This window comes from Natrix helvetica (genome assembly GCF_964273705.1).
Source record: "Natrix helvetica genome assembly, chromosome: 3".
Taxonomy (NCBI): Eukaryota; Metazoa; Chordata; class Lepidosauria; order Squamata; family Natricidae; genus Natrix; species Natrix helvetica.
Genome location: NC_138549.1, coordinates 99,047,318 through 99,066,850, shown reverse-complemented (window position 1 = coordinate 99,066,850; position 19,533 = coordinate 99,047,318). Strand labels below are relative to the sequence as shown.

At 36.9% G+C, this 19,533-nt stretch overlaps 1 protein-coding gene across 1 annotated transcript in view; it reads left to right on the top strand.

The window, feature by feature from the left end:
* Window positions 1-19,533, top strand: part of LOC309389177 (serine/threonine-protein kinase TNNI3K) — a 239,013-nt gene that overhangs the window by 10,578 nt on the left and 208,902 nt on the right. The window contains exons 3-5 of the mRNA XM_081947217.1: window positions 1,247-1,332; window positions 2,149-2,246; window positions 2,696-2,806. Of these exons, the coding sequence (XP_081803343.1) occupies window positions 1,247-1,332; window positions 2,149-2,246; window positions 2,696-2,806 (295 nt within the window). The remainder of the gene's footprint in view (window positions 1-1,246; window positions 1,333-2,148; window positions 2,247-2,695; window positions 2,807-19,533) is intronic.

The window sequence follows — 19,533 nt, the reverse complement described above, 5'->3', positions numbered from 1 at the left end:
TAAACTAGGGTGGACAGAAAAATATTATCTATGTTTAGTGTCTTGTGTAAAAATAAAAAAAGGATCTTTAATTTAGAGTTTTGATGATTAAACAGAATAGATCTGTGTTTCTCAATCTCAGCAACTTTAAGCTTGTGGATTTCAACTCCACTCCAATTCTGGGAGCTGAAGTTCACACAGCTTAAATTTGCTGAAGATGAGAAACTCTGGGATAGATTATATAGAAAGAAGAGTATATGATGTAGCATTGTGGAGAGAGGTTAACATATATTTGTACTTTCAACTGCTGCGAAGAGTATCAAAAGCCATTCCTTTATATCTTTTTTTTCTTTTCTATTTTTCTTCAACTTGTTTCACTTTTTCTTTTTTTCTTTTTTTTTCTTTTTCTTTTTTCTCTCTTACTTGATATTAGCTTTTCTAGTTTTGTCTTCTTTTTAAAATGTATGTGTGTGTGTATATATATACGCACACACATACGCAAATAACATAACAAAATTTGGTATTGTGGGAATGCCAAAAATTAAATGCCAACAATAAACTAGGAGAAGACAATCTGTGCCTCTTCAAGGCTGTTGTTGGTTTTTCACCTAGTATTCCTAGTATTCACATTAATATTGTCCATGTGAGCGGATCTTGCATTGAGCTCCATCTTTTACATGTGTAAATCGAGCCATGGTCTTTCGTGATGTTTCCCCAAATTCAAGAGGGTTGGCACTAGGCCAACTTTCTTCCTGATGATATCAGCTTTCTCACATTGAACTTTTGTTTTCCTGTAAAAAAGAAGTCTTTTTCTGAGAACAAGAGGCTGACAGGATATATAAATCTCATAATTCATCATTCTTTTATACTATTGCTTGAAAGATTTGAAGAGAAAGTTGGAGAAAATAGAATGTGATGGATTTCTGGAATTTTCAGAATGAGGTTTGTGTAATAGCAAGCAGAAGTGAACAAACTGAATTTAGCACACATTACTTTTGACAGTGTCATAGTAGGTAGCAGCACATACACCGAAGCTTGTTTGATCTTGAAAAGGCTACCTAGGATTGGATCCATTTAGTACTTAAATAGCAAACGATCCCAAAATTTCAATGCTAAGCATTAAACTAGAATGCATCCCCCCCAATAAATAATCAAAATGTCTCCCGTGTCTTATGAAATAATGATGTATTTTCTCCTCTCTTAGAATTTTCACAATAAATGAAAACACACCAAAATATGACATCTATGAAATCTTTTTTTCTTTCAGCTCTGATGAAGCTTTCAGCAAAGTGAATTTAAATTACCGCACAGAAAATGGGCTATCTCTTTTACATCTGTGTTGTATTTGCAATGGTAAGTATTTCCAGCCAGTATCATCCGTGTTGCTATGGTTAATCATTTTACTTGAATTTAATAAATCACATCAAAATTATTACTATTGGTTAATTTTCAGCATTAATCTAATCTAATCATGCACCATGATCAGGTGACAGTAGCAAAATTGCTTCAACAAAATAGAGAAAAATACAGATAATGATGGTGATGAAATTGTTGTTGTTGATGATGATATTTAGAAAAGTCATGTTTGGGGCCATATGCATTAAACTCAGTTACAAATTAGAACAAGAACAAATTTAACAGAGCCATGGAGAAGAAGCAACCATAGTTTTCTGCTAATGTGAAAAAAGGGGGGTGTTGCCATAATTTAATAAAGAAAATGGGTTGTTACTGAAATTTAATAAATAAATAATAGGTTACAGATATTACAATATCAGTAGGGAACACTTCATCCAATGATGTATGACAGAATGTCTTGTAAATGTTATGATCTTTTTCATCATCTTGGATGTTCCACCTGTATATGCCCATTCAGAATCTACTCTGAATCACTTAATCCTCCATAGCATATCAGAAGAAATGGTTTATAAGAGCTACCTGTACAAGAGGTATAGACAACGTCTTGTATTGGAATATATAATTTTCCTAGTCAAAAGGCACAATGGAATTAATCCCAAATACTATTTAACTGATAGGATCATAAGGAAAGTGTCCAAGTAATTTCATTAGACTTCTAAATTTAAATATATTACTAATCTGAAGAATGGGCACTTTTCTCTGCTTGTATCTGATATATTTAAGTTACTTCTGTGACCAATATTTATTTCACAGGACATAAAACACATATTCGGACCCTTATGCTAAAAGGTCTGCGTCCCTCTAGGCTGACAAGAAATGGATTTACAGCTCTGCATTTAGCAGCTTACAAGGTAAACAGGATTACATTAATTAACTCTGTCTGATTTCAAAACCGCTTGATTCTCATTTTTCCTGGACGATACATTTTTCAGTTATCATTCCATGACAAACTTTAATCAAGGGCAATTTTCATTAGTGTAATAACATAAATACGGCACCTAAGACAATAACACATTATTGATCTATCTAGCTCAGCATAATTTTTATTTACCAATCTGTGCTCTGAAATGTTTGTGACTCCAACACTCATGATCTTCAGCCAGTGTAGAAGATTCTAATATCAATATACTTGTTTGGAAAACAGCAAAATATACCCAATAGCTGTCGTTTCCCAGGTTTTCGTAAGAGTCTCTTTTTCAGATCAACCTGAGACTCTTGGAACTTTCTGCAAAGAAAACATGTGGTCTTCCACTTCCCATAATATTTTTAATCAAGAACTATTTACTTTTCCAAATTTCAGGACAATGCAGAACTTTTAACGGCCTTACTGCACAGCGGAGCTGATGTTCAACAAGTTGGCTACGGAGCACTTACCGCTCTTCATATTGCTACAATAGCTGGTCATCATGAGGTATGCCTACTTACATGTATATATTGTAATAATAATTAGAATTAAAAATGAATTAAATGAGTTGTCCATAGTGATGGTCAATAACATCAAAATGATAGTTGTGACTAGAAGCCCTGTCCCCTTTAAACATGTATCACATATTAAAAGGAGTGGGGCTTCAATTATCCAATAATATCTGCATTTTGAAGTTGGTCTAAAAGTACTCCTTTTACTTAGGAGTAGATTTCCTATTGATTAACCTTTCATTTAGGGATGGTTCTGTGCTGCTAAATATTATTGAGAGTTTAGAATTTAGAAATATTTTTAAATTTCTAAAACATAAATTTTTTAAACACCTTAAAAATAATTGCTGTTTTCTTAACAGAAATGCTATCTATAAATGTCTATCTATAAATGTCTAATGTATAAATGTTTTTTTTAATATACCCTGTATTTTTCAGACTATAAGATGCACCAGAGTATAAGACGCACCAAGGTTTTGAAGAGGCAATTTTTTAAAAAAGTAGGTCGGTAGATAGAGGGATAGAGAGGGAGTGAAAGAGAGAGAAATACAGTAGTTAGGTAGGGAGAGAGAGAGAGAGAGAGAGAGAGAGAGAGAGAGAGAGAGAGGGTAGATAGGTAGGTAGGTAGGTAGGTAGATAAAGGGATAGAGAGAGAGAAATAGAGAAATAAAGTAGATAGGTAGGGAGAGAGAGTAGGTAGGTTGGTAGGTAGAGGGATAGAGAGAAAGAAATAGAGAGAGAGAGAAATACAGTAGATAGGTAGGGAGAGGGAGAAAGAGAGAGAGTAGGTAGGTACGTAGGTAGATAGAGGGAGGAGAGAGAGAAATACAGTAGATAGGTAGGGGGAGAGAGAGAGTAGGTAGGTAGGTAGGTAGGTAGGTAGGTAGGTAGATAGAGGGATAGAGAAATACAGTAGGTAGGTAGGGAGAGAGAGAGAAAGTACGTAAGTAGATGAAATGTTTCCAGGTGTGTTTATCCATGTGCTGGTGAAAGAAATCGCTGACAATTTGCAGCACCTAAGACTTCATTTCTGCTGGCACAGCACTTGATCAATTTAATTCTCATCAATCAGTTAGAGCTTTCCAGAAGGGAAAAAAAAGTTTTTGCACTCTGCAAACCTCCCCAAAACAGCCTGTTTTTTGCAAAAATGGGCAAGTTTCTTTTTTTAAAAAAAAGCATGACTAGCCTTGGAGGGGGGGGAGGCTTGCAGAGTGCTCCTGGAGGGTGAAGGAGGAAACGAGCAAAAAACTGCCCGCTTTTCATGAAAACGGGCCCGTTCTTTGTCAAATAAATTGCATGCATAGCCTTAGGAAGGCTTATAGAGTGTTTCTGGGGGCTGGAGGGGGGGGCAAAAAACAGCCCATCTTTTGCTCATTTCTGTCCTCCCCAGCCCCCAGGAGCTCTCTGAAAGCCTCCATAAGGGTATGCATGGCCATTTTGGTGAAGGGGTGGGGCTTCAGGAGGCAAAAAATGCTGTATTCAGTGTATAAGACGCACCCAGATTTTCAGCCTCTTTTTTGAGGAAAAAAGGTGCATCTTATACTCTGAAAAATACAGTAATTTTCTGCGGCAAAATTAAGATACTTGTTACGTGAAATATCTATGCGTGCCTGGAGGCTGTATAGGCTTGGATGGGAAAAATCTGTCTCTGATTCAGTCTTACCATGATCAAATGGCTGAGGGTCTTTGAGCCAATGAGATCAGGGCATGTTTGAAGTGTATGAAGCACTGACTGAATGCCCTTTTTTAGCACACTCTGATTGGCCTGTTAGAGAGAACACTCTGTTATGTTCTCGGAATGCCATGCTGCACATCAACTTCAAACTGTTTTTGAAGAAGTAGAGAGTGGGAACAACAGTGTGGATGGGTCATTAATTACACATTGGACGGATTCAGATGATATATGCACTATGGTTTATGGGTATATCATGGATGCAGTTGATTGCACATGTAGCTCCTTTCTCTGGCTTTGTCAGGCCTGCGTAGCTTGCCAACTACCATTTTTGGATTCTTGTCTCATCTGCCAACATCTCTGCTCTAACTGGAAGGCCTCTAACAGAGGGTAGAACTTACGAGCAGATGACATCACAAACACAAAACAAATTGAAAACCAGCCAGAAATGGCCATTGGGAAGCTCTGCCTGGCTGCAGGAAGTTGCCATCTCATACAACCACTTGCCTTCACAGCAAACTATAAACTATGGTGAACATATATTCCCAACACAGTTATCCTATTACTCTGTTACATTTATCAGTAAAACTTCAGTTTTCAGTCAGAAAATATACTGTGGAAATTGTTAATTTATCTGTGATCCAAGTATAGTGCAGGTGAAATAGATAACAGACAGATGATAGATGAGAGCTTGCTGCAGGCTTCTAAAATCATAAGCAAAATGTTTCCACAAGTTCAGTTTGTAGCACAGATGGTAATATATAAATGGATTTGTAACACTCTTTCTTCCTTCTCAGCTTGATCTAAAGCCTGATCAGGCAGAAAAGATAAACATTTCTGCCAAAACAATCTATTGCTCAGCTTCACATATTGTATTTTTGTTTACAGCTGTAAACAAGTGGTGTTGTGAAAGTGCTGTGGTCTCTCTCTTATGATTACACACTGAGTTATAACCTCTGAGGGTGAATCAAAGGCTGCTGTAGTAACTAGAAAGTTATTATCATTTGAAAATGTATTTTACATCTAATTCTGAACTCTCCTGAATTCCTTCCTGGAGTAATCCAAATGGGCTTTGGACCTATGTTCTCCTGGAGGACTCATTTGTCCTTCCTAATGTTTTTTTTTTTCTGTGAACCAATCCAAAATCTTATAGCAATGCAAACTTTATAATGCTGCACATATCACTTATTGTGTGTCTCTTTAATCGTTGCCTTGTAAATGTTCCAATATATTCTTTTTTAGTATACAACAATTCATTTAGTGACTGTTCAAAGTTACAATGGCACTGAAAAAAAGTGATTTATGATCATTTCCCACACTTATGACCATTGCAGCATCCCAATGCTGCAAAGTAAATGTGATTGATTTGTATGCTTGACAACTGACTCATATTTATGACGGTTGCAGTGTTCCAGAGTCATGTGATCCTCTTTTGCAATCTTCTGACAAGCAAAGTCAATGGGGAAACCAGGTTCACTTAACAACCATGTGACTAATTTAAGAACTGCAGTGATTCAGTTAACAAATCTGTTGAGAAAAGTTGTAAAATGAGGCAATACTCACTTAACAAATTTCTCACTCAGCAACAAAAATGTTGGGCTCAATTGTGGTCGTACATTGAGGACTATCTGTATTTCTGAACATGTCATAAACAAAATATCTTTTGTAGTAAAATACATATCTTATAGAAACCTGCTCTTTTCTAATTGTCAGTAAATGTGACTACCTGGAACTGGGGGATTGCATAACTTTATCGACTGCTGTAAATCATTGTTATTGATGTGCAGTATTACCTATTTCATTCCTAGGTAGAACTGGACTGCATAGATCAAGATCTAAATTGATGTGTAGTGTGATAAACTGTTCTACCCCTTGATAATGATTAGAAGTAGAAAAATTACATTTTTCACTTCTTCTCCAGTTTTATGTTGTTATATGCAGATTAGCTAATCAAATTACTTTAAGATTAGTTTGAATCATTTATACTAACGGCATCAAATCCCAAAACTCTTGGTTCTATATTAAGATGCCCATATGTTATATTTTTGTTCTTAGATTATGATATATATTGCATATTATTTCTTACTCTCAAGATTTAATTATATAGTAAGGAGAAACAAATTCAGGTCCGCAAGTATACTATATGAGGTCACGGTGTATGCTGTATCCCAAGTATCTGAAATAATCTTTCTTTGTCTGAGAAATATACCCTTTCTTCATTTGAATGTCAGCCTGACATTCAGAGGACAATTCTGTGCATATTTACTCCGAAAGAAGCCTCACTGAGTTTAATGGAACTTAGATCCTGATGAACGAGTTTAGGACTACAGACCTAATAGTTTTTCTTAGTAAAAGATTATTCTTTTTATATCTTTATATTCAGAAATACACAGACAGAAGGCACATACAATATCTAAGCATAATGTATTCGGGTATGTTATATCAAGTATGAAGGCTGAAAGCACATAAAATTTGGCATGTGTTCTTTCTGAATTAAGAAATGCAAAAAGCAATTTATTCAGTTGCTAGCTAGAGCCAAGGTTGACTAGGAGAATATCATTCATATTTAGTATTCATATATCAACAAAGATGTAATGTCACAGCATAACTTATATTTCTGTTTATATGTGATATTCCTACAGTTAAGATAAAGTGCTTTCTAAACCACAGTGGCACTTTTATTATTAACAGGAAATTTTTACTGAAACATTCCATTAATTTAAAATACTTTTTATTTCATTGTGACCATCTCTTAATCTTAAATCCTGGCCTACTGCATGTTCATTAAACTCTAGTTAATTTCTGGGATTATTTAATTTTCCTCATCTCGTGTATTCAGTGGTGTGCTACCTGGGGATAAAATCATTCACTGTGTAAGAACCTTATGCTATCATAAATTTAGTAACAGCTGCAGCTCTGGCATCTTGGCAGGTTTGGATGAAATAATGAGATGAAATCCATCCAGTGCATAATTAATATGCTTAGTATTTCTGCTTGTATTTTATACAAAAACCAAGCCCAACCAAATGGAACTACAGTTAACCCAGAATTAATTATTCTTTCCACATTCACATCTTATTACAAAGAGAAATCAAATCTGCATGCTGATAAATATGTTTATATGTGTTCATTAAAATACTGGGCTATTGCATATTGCCATTTTCTACAATTTACACTCACATTACATGAATGGGATGATTCAGGTTGAAAAAAGGGATACAGCATTTTAGTGTAGCAGAATATACTGTATGTATAGACAGGGATGTCCCAGGAGGTTTGCAAGGAAGGATCACAATAATGTCAAAAAGCATGTTGTATAGAACGGCATAACACGTTTGATGCCCTGTGATCTAATGAAGGTGCCAACCAGAGGTGGAATTCTACCAGTTTGGACCTAATTGCCCAAACTGGTAGCGGAAATCGTGGGTGGCTCCGCCCACCTGCACCCAGCTCTACGGCATTCCATTTAGGCTATTTTTTTGCCAAAAGCAAATGCACAGAAGGGTCTGCGCATGCACACGCTCGCATTTGCGAACCAGTAGGGAAGGTAAGTGTACACCACCCCTGGTGCCGACAATGTGGAGGAACAGTTGTGTGAAGTTAGAGGCACCATCAGCATCTTAGCAAAAATTATCCATCCTCTGATGAAGGGGGAAAAAGCACCCAAAAGCCAGTTTGGTCTAGTGCTTAAGGTACCAAGCTAGAAATTGGAAGACTGTAAGTTCTAGTCATACCTTAGGTATGAAAGTCAACTGGTTGACTTTAAGCCAGTCACTTTTTCTCAACAAACCCACTTCTCAGAATTGTGGGAACGAATAGGAGGAAGAAGGAGTTAACGGTATGTTCACAGCCTTATTTATACGTATAATTCTAACACCATAATATGCAGTAATGATACAGTTCTTTTGACAGCATTAAAGTATTACTGCTAGAAAGGCATATAGAGAATTTACAGTGAATATCACAACGTGTATACACAACTAAATAAACAGTGTAGTGTGTAATGAATGTCTGGTTTTAGTGTTTTCTTTGGTCATGCTCATGGTGCTACAACCTCTGGCTAACAGACAACCATCAAAGTCATCCAAAATCTGTTCAAATGAATGTTGACTATTACATTAAAACATTGTTGCTATTACTTACTAGATAAATTAAATAATAAACAAGCAAACAAACGTAATAAAAATTCAGGGGAAAATATCAATAAAGTAAAACAAAACACAGCATACACTTTAAAAAGGTAACACTTATATTCAAGGGAATCAGAAAGCATCATTAAATGTCATTAAAATTTCAACAGAACAATATAAACTTTGCTGCCTGCCTAAACCATAAGAGATACTATGTTGTAGTTTGGTCCTATAAATCCTTAGTACAGATAGTCCTTGACTTGGGAACACTGCTGGGACCAGAATTTCTGTTGCTAAGCAAGGCAGCTGTTAAATGAGTCATACCTGATATTATGGCTTTTTTGGCCTGGTTGTTAAGTGAATCACTGCAGTTGTTGAGTGAATCACATTGTCATTAACTGAATATGGCTCCCCCCACCTGATTTTGCTTGGTGAAAACTGGCTGGGAAGGTCATTACCTTGGGAGGATACAACCATTGTAAATGCATGCTGGTTGCCAACCACCGTTATGACCAGGGGGATACTGTGATGTTCGTAAATGCAAGGACAAGTCATGTCACTTTTTCAGCAATGTTGTACATTCAAACAGCTTCTAGAGGAATAAGCTATAAGTCCAGAACTATCTGTATGAGTGTCCCAAAGGTGCTTTTTCAAGAGGCAACTGGACTTTCTGGTTTTTCCCCACACCCCTATGCACCACTCAGGTGACCTGCCGATACAGATAAACCTTCAGATGACCTTAATGACTCACTAAAACAATGCAAATGACCAGCTGTATGCAAGGGGTATAAATCTTTCCATTCCCCACCATCCACTCAGAGCTGAAGAAGCTTCTTGAATGAGAAGGGAAACATCTTCAAAGAAAAACCAAAAAGTCCAGTTGCTATTTGAAAAAGCAACTTTGGGACAATCTCGACCTGGATGACTGAGAATCTCCATAGACAGATGCCTGTATGAGTGCTGTTAAAAAGCTTGGATGCAGGTGATCCAAAACTGGTGGTATATGGATGATCTCGATGCAGCTCTCCTCCATTGTCTTTAATTTCCCAAAGTACACTTGAAGTAGTTTGATTTGAGGACATTGTGGGAAAATCTGATGACTTGTTTCAGCTCCAAGTACACCCAACTGCAGAAAAATTGGCCACCAAACAAGATATTCCTGCAAACCTACTACTATGGAGACACATCATTTGGCTTAAGAATTTCTTCTTCAGTCCCAAACAAGAAAGAACCAGAACTTTAACATTAAAAAAAAACAGTTTAGCTTTATAAAACTTTCTTCCAAGGAAATGCTGCAATTTTAAATGAAATCCATATTATCTGTATTTCAAAGAACATGTATGGATGAGAGTGAGTTACAGGGGTGGCCTCCTATGGGAGAACCCATAGCTAATGTTATGGCTGGTTTGGAGAACCTCCAAATCCTACCCCTGGCTGGCCCCACCCACCGCATCCCTCCCACCCAATCCCACCCCTTTCAGGAGTCTCCACCTGGCCCGTTTTGGATGCCAGGTAAGTGCAGGGCCCACATGGAGGCTTAGGCAGGGGGAAAACAGGCCTCCCTTAAGGCCTCTGAAGCCCAGGCAGTTTTCGCCTTCCCGGAGGTTCGAGGAAAGGCTCCGGAGCTTGGGGAAGGCAAAAGTGCCCCCCCCCTGTGGTGCAGGAAGCCGACTAGGCCACACCCACCACGGTCATGTCCACCCAGCAACCTAAAATTTTTGAAAGCACCCCTTGGCGAGTATCTTGCCATTCAAGAAAGTTCATATTCATTCTGCTATGAATGCATTCTATGCAAGAACAGTAATTGTTTTCCAATTTACCTACAAGCATTTAAGTTCTATTTCAGGACATATTCTAGTACAGCAATTGGGAGATAATGTAGACTAGATTTTGCCTAACAATATAGAAACGCTTGACCAACTATGTCTAATTCTGAAAACAGAGTGAACTGCACTTTTTCAGCAGCAACTTCATGTGGTAAATAATGAGCTGCCAACTGGAATTACAAGAAGAACAATAAGCATTATGAACCTTATATAAAGAATCTACATCTGTCAGACTGTTATAAGAATTAACTGAGCCAAGTGATTCCCCCTACCCCCCTATTTCTAATTTGAGCTTTGGCTGCATACAAAGTAATTGAAAAGCTGGAGAAAAGGACTCCACAGTTTTGAAAAGGAACATACAGTAAAACAGTGCTCTAGAAAAACAAAAAAGAAACTTTAGGAGAGCTAACAGGCTAAGTATTTAATTTTCTTAAATAGGTATATGCTCATTTTAATAAGTGTATTTTATTTTTATTGCATTCTGTAAAATTTTGCTGAAAGAATAAAAACTGGAGAAAGGAAAAGGAAGTGATGAATGAGGTGTCTGTGGTTCTAGAAGTAAGGCAACAGGCCACTGATTTATTTATTTATAGGCATCTAATAAAAAGAATGTAAAGCCCTAGTGATAGAACGTGAAGAAATATTGTAGATCAATATCCAGGTTTCCTATCCTATGACTATGACGATTGATGGTGTTGGAAGAAATATCCATCTGGTTCCAAGCCAGAAGAAAGACACTGGAAACATGGAGACTGATTGGAAAGATGGTTTAATGATGAAGCAGAACCACATGAGTTCTGAGTAGTTCTGACCACATGGAATTGAGAGTGGGTGGCTTTTATACCCTATCTGGGATCTGTGTTTGTGCTTCCTGTTCCAGTGCAAGAACATGTATTATATTGGCTGTTATCAGACTCCCATGGAGCCATGTAGCTACGTTTGGTTGAAGCTTGGATTCTGAGATGATGTAATGAAGATGTTTGTGTTCTGAAAAGGTGTTGGGCAATTCCTATTATGGCCTAATGGCTTTTTCCTGTGTTGAATCTTGGGCGAGGGTATTTGCTTATGAATAGAGCTATCTATCTCTTAACTCTTAAGTGCTGACATCTGCTGTGGGGTTATTAAGCAAGGTGGGGACTGCTTTCTGTCTCCAAAATCATATTTATCCCTTTAGGGAAATATAATATTCTGCCTTTTTAATATTTCCTAAAATTATTTCATTCTTCTAGGAAAGGGGTAGCTTTCCACAATGGTGTACATCCAGACACAACTTGAATCCAAGTTGATTATTGTGACTCTACATCTTTAAAATCATAAATTAAAAATTAGGGTGATGCAAACTGAAGACTAGCCTGTTTTCTTCAAATGTGCTTGAACAAAATAGCTAATTTGAAATATGGAAAGTCCTAGTTTATTCTTAGACAAGAATGTTTGGGATAGTGTCAAATCGCATCAGTTTGGTTTCACTAGCAGAAACTGCTCTGGTATTAGCAATACACCAGTATAAAAAGGTTAGTATTAAGGAATTTGGCACTGTCAGATATATCTCTTAGCAATAAAGGCCAGCAGAGAACATTGTCTCCTTTTATTTGAATCCAGCCCATCATGATATTTATTTATTTATATCCCATTTTTATTATGTTTATAAATAACTCAAGGCAGAAAACATACCTAATATTCCTTCTTCCTCCTATATTTCTTTCAAACTCTGTGAAGTGGGCTGAGTTGACAGAATGACTGGCCCAAAGTCACGCAGCTGGCTTTCATGCATAAGGTAGGATTAGAACTCAGGGTCTCCTAATTTCTAGCCTGGTACTTTTCACTAAATCAAACCGGTCTCAATGCAGCCTCCTTGATGCCCAGTTTGCTTGCTGTACTTTGTTCTAGCCAAACTCCTGCGGTTTACTGGTTGCACAGAGGTAAGGGGGGGAAAAACCGCTTTAGGTATTTGTCAGTAGCTCGGTGCTTGTAAATATTTTTTATATGTGGTTGTATGTATGTATGTGGTGGGTTTCCATTTTTTTTACTACCGGTTCACGTGTGCATCCAGGTGGGCGGGCGGAGCCTCTCGCTGCCACCACTACTTGTTTGCCTGATCTGGGCTGAACCGGCAGAAACCCATCTCTGGTATGTATTGTAGAAAGTTGTCACCCACCCATCTCCTAGAAAAATGAAATATTTTAGGAAATATAAAAAAGGCAGAATATTATATTTCCCTAAAGGGAGAAATGTGCTCTTGGAGACAGAAAGCAGCCCCCACCTTTCTTTCTCAGAAGTCAGCACCTAAGAGATAGATAGCTCTATTCATAAGCAAAAATTCCTCTGAACAAAGCAAAAATTCCTCTGAACAAAGCAAAAATTCCTCTGAACAATGTCTTAACAAAGGTAGAATTACGCCTCAACTAGAATAGGAATTGCCCAACAAGCCCCTTCATTGCAACAGCCCAAATGTCAACCAAACTTAGCTCAGACAAACTCCTACGATTTGTACATGGCCCCACGGGAGTCTGACAACAGCCAATAAAATACATGTTCTTGCACAGGAATAGGAGGTTCAAGTGCAAAGCCCAAGAGAAGGTATAAATACCCCCCACTCTCAGCTCCATGTGGTCAGCCACACCAGAACCACAAACATGTGCTTCTGTTCATCTATAAATGGACTCTCTTTCCAATCAGCCTCCAGCCGCCCTTTTGTCTCCAGTGCCTTCTTCCCAGATTGAAACTGGACCGGGATATTTCTTCCAACAGTATGTATGTCTGTATGTATGTATGTATGTATGTATGTATGTATGTATGTATGTGTGCAGCATGTATTCCAGTGGTGGGATTCACAATTTTTTATTACTGGTTCTGTGGGTGTGGCTTTGCGGGCATGGTGTGGCTTTGTGGGCGTGGCAGGGGAAGGATACTGCAAAATCCCCATTCCCTCTCCACCCCACTAATCTGCTTTCCAGCTCCATTCTCCTGTTCAGAGGAACAAAAGAAGATCGGCTGGGAGGCAGAGGGGGTGGGGCCAGCCTATTTGCCGGTTCTCTGAAATACTCAAAATTTCTGCTACCTGTTCTCCAGAACCTGTCAGAACTGACTGAATACCACCTCTGATGTATTCCATTTATATAGCCACCCATCTTCATGACAATGAAAACATAAGTAGTACTAAAACAAAAACAAATAATAAAGCAACCCTACAAACAATACAAATGTTTAAAACACTTAAAAACCACAGTACAAGCAACTTTTCTCCAATTCAAACTTAGCAGAATCTTGCTTGCTTACACATTTGCTTTTTTTGCTTTGACTGAGCTTCCTGAGCTTCTGAATTTTTTTCTTTTCTTTAGTAAGTCTACTGCTTTCCCAGTTGGTTTTTGTAGCTACATGTGATCTGGAGTATCTTTCAAGTGACTGGAAAAAAAAACCAATACAAAAGCGCACAGGTAGATTTATTGAAGAAAAAAAGCTGAGTGAAACAAAGGGAATCTTAAAGAAAGAAAAGATAATAACTTCACAACATGCTGAGAGCTTAATAGCAATATTCAAGCTTTTAGAAATAATAGTCAGTCACTCACAATGACTGTGGATGTGAATGAAGGAGAATAGTGGATAATTATTATCTCTATGACATTTGTAAATTCCTTGTTTAATCATTTGTATTTTATTCTTTTTTATCCCTTTTCTTTCCCTATTTCCTTTTTTATTTTTTATAAATTGCCTAATAAAAATATACTAAAAAGACGCAGAGAAATTATTGAAAAAGCCACAGTAATTATCTTTGTCAATAAAGTCTGAGTTACAATACTGGACTTTCAACTTGTATATATTTTGAGTATCTTAAAACCCTAACTACTTCTTAGAATGCATGAAAGTTCATATTGATTTTGCAAGATTGTTCAAATTGATTTTGCAAGAGGGATAATTCAGAGGATGTTACGGTAGTTGCCAATTTGAATTGTTTTTTCTGTATTGAAGGGATTGGGATGTTACTAGGGGTTATGTATAGCAGGCCCCAATTATTGCCAAAAGGAAAAACAAAATTCCTAAAGTTTTACTTGCGTATATATTTTGTAATAATGTTCAGTTCAGGTAAAAACAGACCATACCTTTAAAATTACCTTCCCTTGGTGTTTTGTTCTCCATATTTATTTTGCATAGGTTATGACTTGGGTGTCAAATTCGCCATGTCACATTGCTGTCACTTGACGTTTTACGACATTTTTCCCATTCGCAGAGCTTGGGATGGGCCTAGCCTGCACGTGATGCATCCATCTCACGGGCTGCCAGTTTGACATCCCTGGGTTAATGTTAGGGATGTAACCCTAGGCTTGGCTTGGCAATGCATATAAGCTATGATTATTTTACTGTTACTTTAAATGCTTAAGAGATGTAATTGGTTTGTTACCTCAAGCAGCCATAAGAGGGAGCCAGAATGACTGTTAACTCTCTGTTTTGTTAGACGTTGGTCGGTGTATTGTGAGGTATTGTGGTTTGCTACTGTTAGCTATATTTTGTGTGCTAGACTGACTATTTTGATAACTGAATTACTGAACCGTGTATGACTTGGACTGTTAACAGGACTCTGAATACTTCTATATTTCTACATAGTAAACTACTATATTTTTATACTATTCAGTGTCTCTGTATGCTGGTTTGTGCGTGTTATTCCATATCACTCTCATTACCCTTCTCTGCATACTCGCTCTCCTAACGGGGAGCTTAATTACTTAACAGTTATGAGAAAGTTGTAGGAGCAATGGATTGAGGTTACCAATCACTAACAAGAAGCAACTTTGCAGAGAAAATTAGAGAAAGAGTTATGTAGAAGCTTTATTTAATATTTTCTTATGGGCAAGTATTATGGGGTCACGTAGGAATATGCTATACAAGAGAATATCTGACCTTGTGAATTAGGACTGATAGAAAATATTGTGCATGTTTTATCATCCTGTACCTCTACAGAGAGTGTGGCATCAAATACATCACACCTCTTTTGCTGCAATTTCCACACCATTCGGAGAAATTTTACACTTCTTTACTTCTCTTTCAAACAAAAAGAATTCTGACACACAAACTGCGCCAAAATTTGGCGTGCCTGCATATAGAGTCCATGGGAGACAACATTGAGATTAGTTTTCACATCAACTGGTGACTGACAGTTGAGCATAATTTAATTTCTACCTTGTTTGTATTGTGTGACCTGTAATTCTGTTGTACAAAAGAGTGCAAGATGTAGAATATCTGAAGCCATTTTATGTTCTTGAAGTTTTACTGATGCTATGAAATCCAGTGACTTTGCCATAAAATGTATTAAAAGATTATCAGTTTATAGTTCAGTATTTTAAATACCATTGTAATATTTTTAGTGTTTTGGCATTTCAGTAAGTATATTTTAATAGCAGCTCAGTACAGCTATTATTTTTTTGGTAATGTACTGTATGTATTCACTTTATTTTTAGCCTATTTATTTGCATTTTTATATACTCATCTACATGTTTGTATTTCTCTCTTCTTGTCTCAGTCTCTATTTGTATCTTATGATTTTAATAGGTGGGATAGAGATGATGGTCAATTACTGTAATAAAGGAATGGATTGGATTGGATTGGAGATTTCTTCATGTCATGGTGATGGTATTGAAGATATTTCTCTATGAAAGTGTCCCATACTTGCAAAAATATCCAGTTCATTTTCTGTCTTTTTTTTTTTAGATTAAAAAAAAAAGAACAGAAAGTGAGCAAGTTACTCATGAAAAATAAACCTCTGGAGAACTGATAAAGAGTCCTAACCAGAAGTAAAATCCTCCTGGTTTGGCTGAACCGGTATGGACGATTGTCCTTGGCTCTTCAAAACGGTAGTAAAAAAAAAAAGCTTCCAAGGATCGCACAGCTCAGCTGTGAATGGTGCGATTGTCGGAAGCTTTCCCCCCGCTTTTTAAAGCATTTTTTTCCTGCCAGTTCGGGCGAACCGGCAAGGAAAAAATGCTTTAAAAAGCTTTAAAATAAGCTTCTGACAATTGCGCGGCTCACAGGTGAGCTGCGTGATCCTTGGAAGGGATTTTTCTGGCAGAGAAAAAAATGCTTTAAAAAGTGAAAAAAATGTTGGCCACGCCAACCCAGTCACATGACCCCCCCCCCACCAAGCCACGGCCACAGAACCGGGGGGGGGGAAGAGTTGGATTTCACCACTGGCCCTAACAGTTGCTTCAAAACTTTATGAATGTGCTTATTATGATAAGATCTATTGCAATGTATTTCATTTATAGAAATTACATCTAGATTAATCTCTATAGATATATAAAGGATATGAGGTCCTTGTTACTTTGGTTAGAATGATTCACACCTGAAACAAGGATGAAATGAGGGTTACTGGATCGGCATTGCAGAAATATGGACAACTCTATATGGGAGCAAAGAATTGGAATTTTTGCACCTCCTTACTGTCATCTACTGGTAATCTGAATTTTTTGTAACCCTGGTCTGTTAGTTTAGCAGAGTCCATGTGTAATATTCACATTTTAAGTGCTAGAATGTAACAGCTTCTAGGTTTCTGCACTATGAGGTACTGAGATTGATACACACATACACACACACACACACAAACACACACCTATATCTATAAATATCTATCTATATCTATCTATCTATCTATCTATCTATCTATCTATCTATCTATCTATCATCATCTATCTATATAAATGCAATGGAAAAAGAGTAGTTACAGTAGCTGCCACTTTATAAGGAGAATAGCAAAGGAAATATAAGAAAACATGGATCATTTTGTGGAATTTACAAACTTAATTTCTAATTGTTTGAAATTATTTTGTTTTAATCTTTGTTTATATGCCACATGGAAGATTTCATTGTATAGTGTGATTTATTCATATTTGAAAATCGCAAATGCTTCTACTTATTTAGAGATGCATAAACACCATTTTTGATAACATTTAAAATTGTTAGAATTGTAGAAGTCAATTTGGAGGAATGGTTTGCAAGGATTGTTGGCTACATTGACCTCTTCTATTATAGAAAGAAAAAAATAAAGATCTACAATATATTTATGGCTAACTGGGAGTTGAAGTCCACAAGTCTTAAAGTTGCCAAGTTTGGACACCCCTGTCATATTGCATTATGAAATGTTTACATCGATTCAGCTTACCATCAATTCCCCAAAACAATTGCTGGCTCTCCATACACCATATTTGTACCTTATCCATCACACATCTCCTCCCCCTCCCTTCCTCCTTTCTTCCCTCTGTCATCCTTCCCTTCTCTTACTTCCCCTTCCTCTCTCTTTCTCCTCTCTCCCCTTTCCACTCCTCCTTTCTCTCCTCCTCTTCCCCCCTTGCCCTCTCTCCTATCCCTCTCTTCTTCCCTTTCTCTCCTCTATTTCCCACTCTTCATCTCATTTACTTGGTGTATTTCAGCTTCTGAGCAAGCTCCATTTTATGTTGATGATATTTATAATTCCTTTTCAATATACATATTTAATTTTAGCATATATTCTCCTCCTTTAAAAAAAATAGAACAAAAAATTATACATATATAGTCATTGTACTTTTAACCCCCCCTCCCCGCCCAGCCTAATTTTGGCCGAGATGTAGACCTGGTTACAATTCTCAGCTATTCTCATCATTATCTTTATATAATTATACATCCTTACATGCCCCTAGTTAATGATTCTGTCTTTAAATCTCAATATTTTCCCATTGTAGGTGTATTTCATGTTCCCTCTCCATTTTCCATATCTTAGGTTAGATTACCCTTAGTTGTCTATAAATGGCAATCCTCGCTGTTCAATGTTCATTACAATTCTCTTAGTCTATTATATAGAATAACAGCAGTAAACATCTCACTTTATTCATCATCTTAAAAATTCTATATATGTCCATGTTTCATATATTTTAACCCATGCTTAGTTGTCCTTCAATTGTTATATTCAGTCAATTCACAACTCAGTTTAATTATTATTTATAAAAGTGAATCACAAACCTCTACTTTATATCCTCCCCATATCAGTATAATTTATCCATATTTCATATATTTTTACCTTTGTTTAATTGTCTTTCCATACATTCAACCAATTAGCAACTCCATTTTATTGTCATATTTAGGAATAAAACCCTTAGCTTTATATTTACCCATATAAAAGTTTCTAGTTGTCTAATTTTTCCTAGTAAATCTTTTGTCCCACTTCTCTGTTCCTGTCTTCTCCCTTTTCTTTGTTTTAACACATCCACTCTCATCAATTTTCCACAGGCCACCCTCAAAATGGTATTTTATATTTCTCTTTGTTGGGGCATAGTCTCCTACTTCAATTTTCCTTATGCCACTAACAGCCTCAACTTCTTTTGTCTGCTTTGTATTCCCTTTTGTTGGGACACCTCCTTTTTTTACAATTTTCCCAATACCACTGCCAAGACTAATGGAGTTCTTTGTCTGCTTTTTATTTCCTTCCATTTCTACCCCTTCGTTGTCTTGCCCCCTTTCTTCTTTGATTTCTTCTTTAGATATCTGCTTCTTTAGGTTAAGAATTCTATTTAGGCTTGATTTTAATAATTTTAATGATTTATGCATAGTTTTTATAATTTCACTTAGTCTTCAAATTCCCAGCTTTCCATGATGTCCAGTTCCAAAGTCACAGTTAGTTATACAGTTCTTATTTCAGAGTTCTGGTTCACCTTAAATGTATCTACTTCAGCTGCTGAGGGGAAGAGCAATGGAAGCCATCTTGGTCTTTTGTTCTTCCTTAATGTCCAGGTCCAAAATTGCAGTTAGTTATATAAGTCTTATTTTGAGGCTCTGGTCCACTTTAAATTTCAACTACTGTGAGACCAGAAGAGAAGCCAGGGCCATCTTATTCTTTTGCAGAGAAAAAAAAGGACGAAAGAGGGGGGGGAAACCCCTCGCATTTCCCAGTTCTTGACTCTGTAATAATTCTTTCCCCTGTTACCTTCTGCCTCCAGTCAGCGACAGCAGCTCAAAACATATCAATTGGACAGCCAGATTCGGGTACATTTTTATTTTGCCTCCTACTTTTCCGAATTCTGATTTATGGCAGTTGGTTAATTAAAACTTCCTGCACAGTCAAGGTTAGGTTATCAGTTAT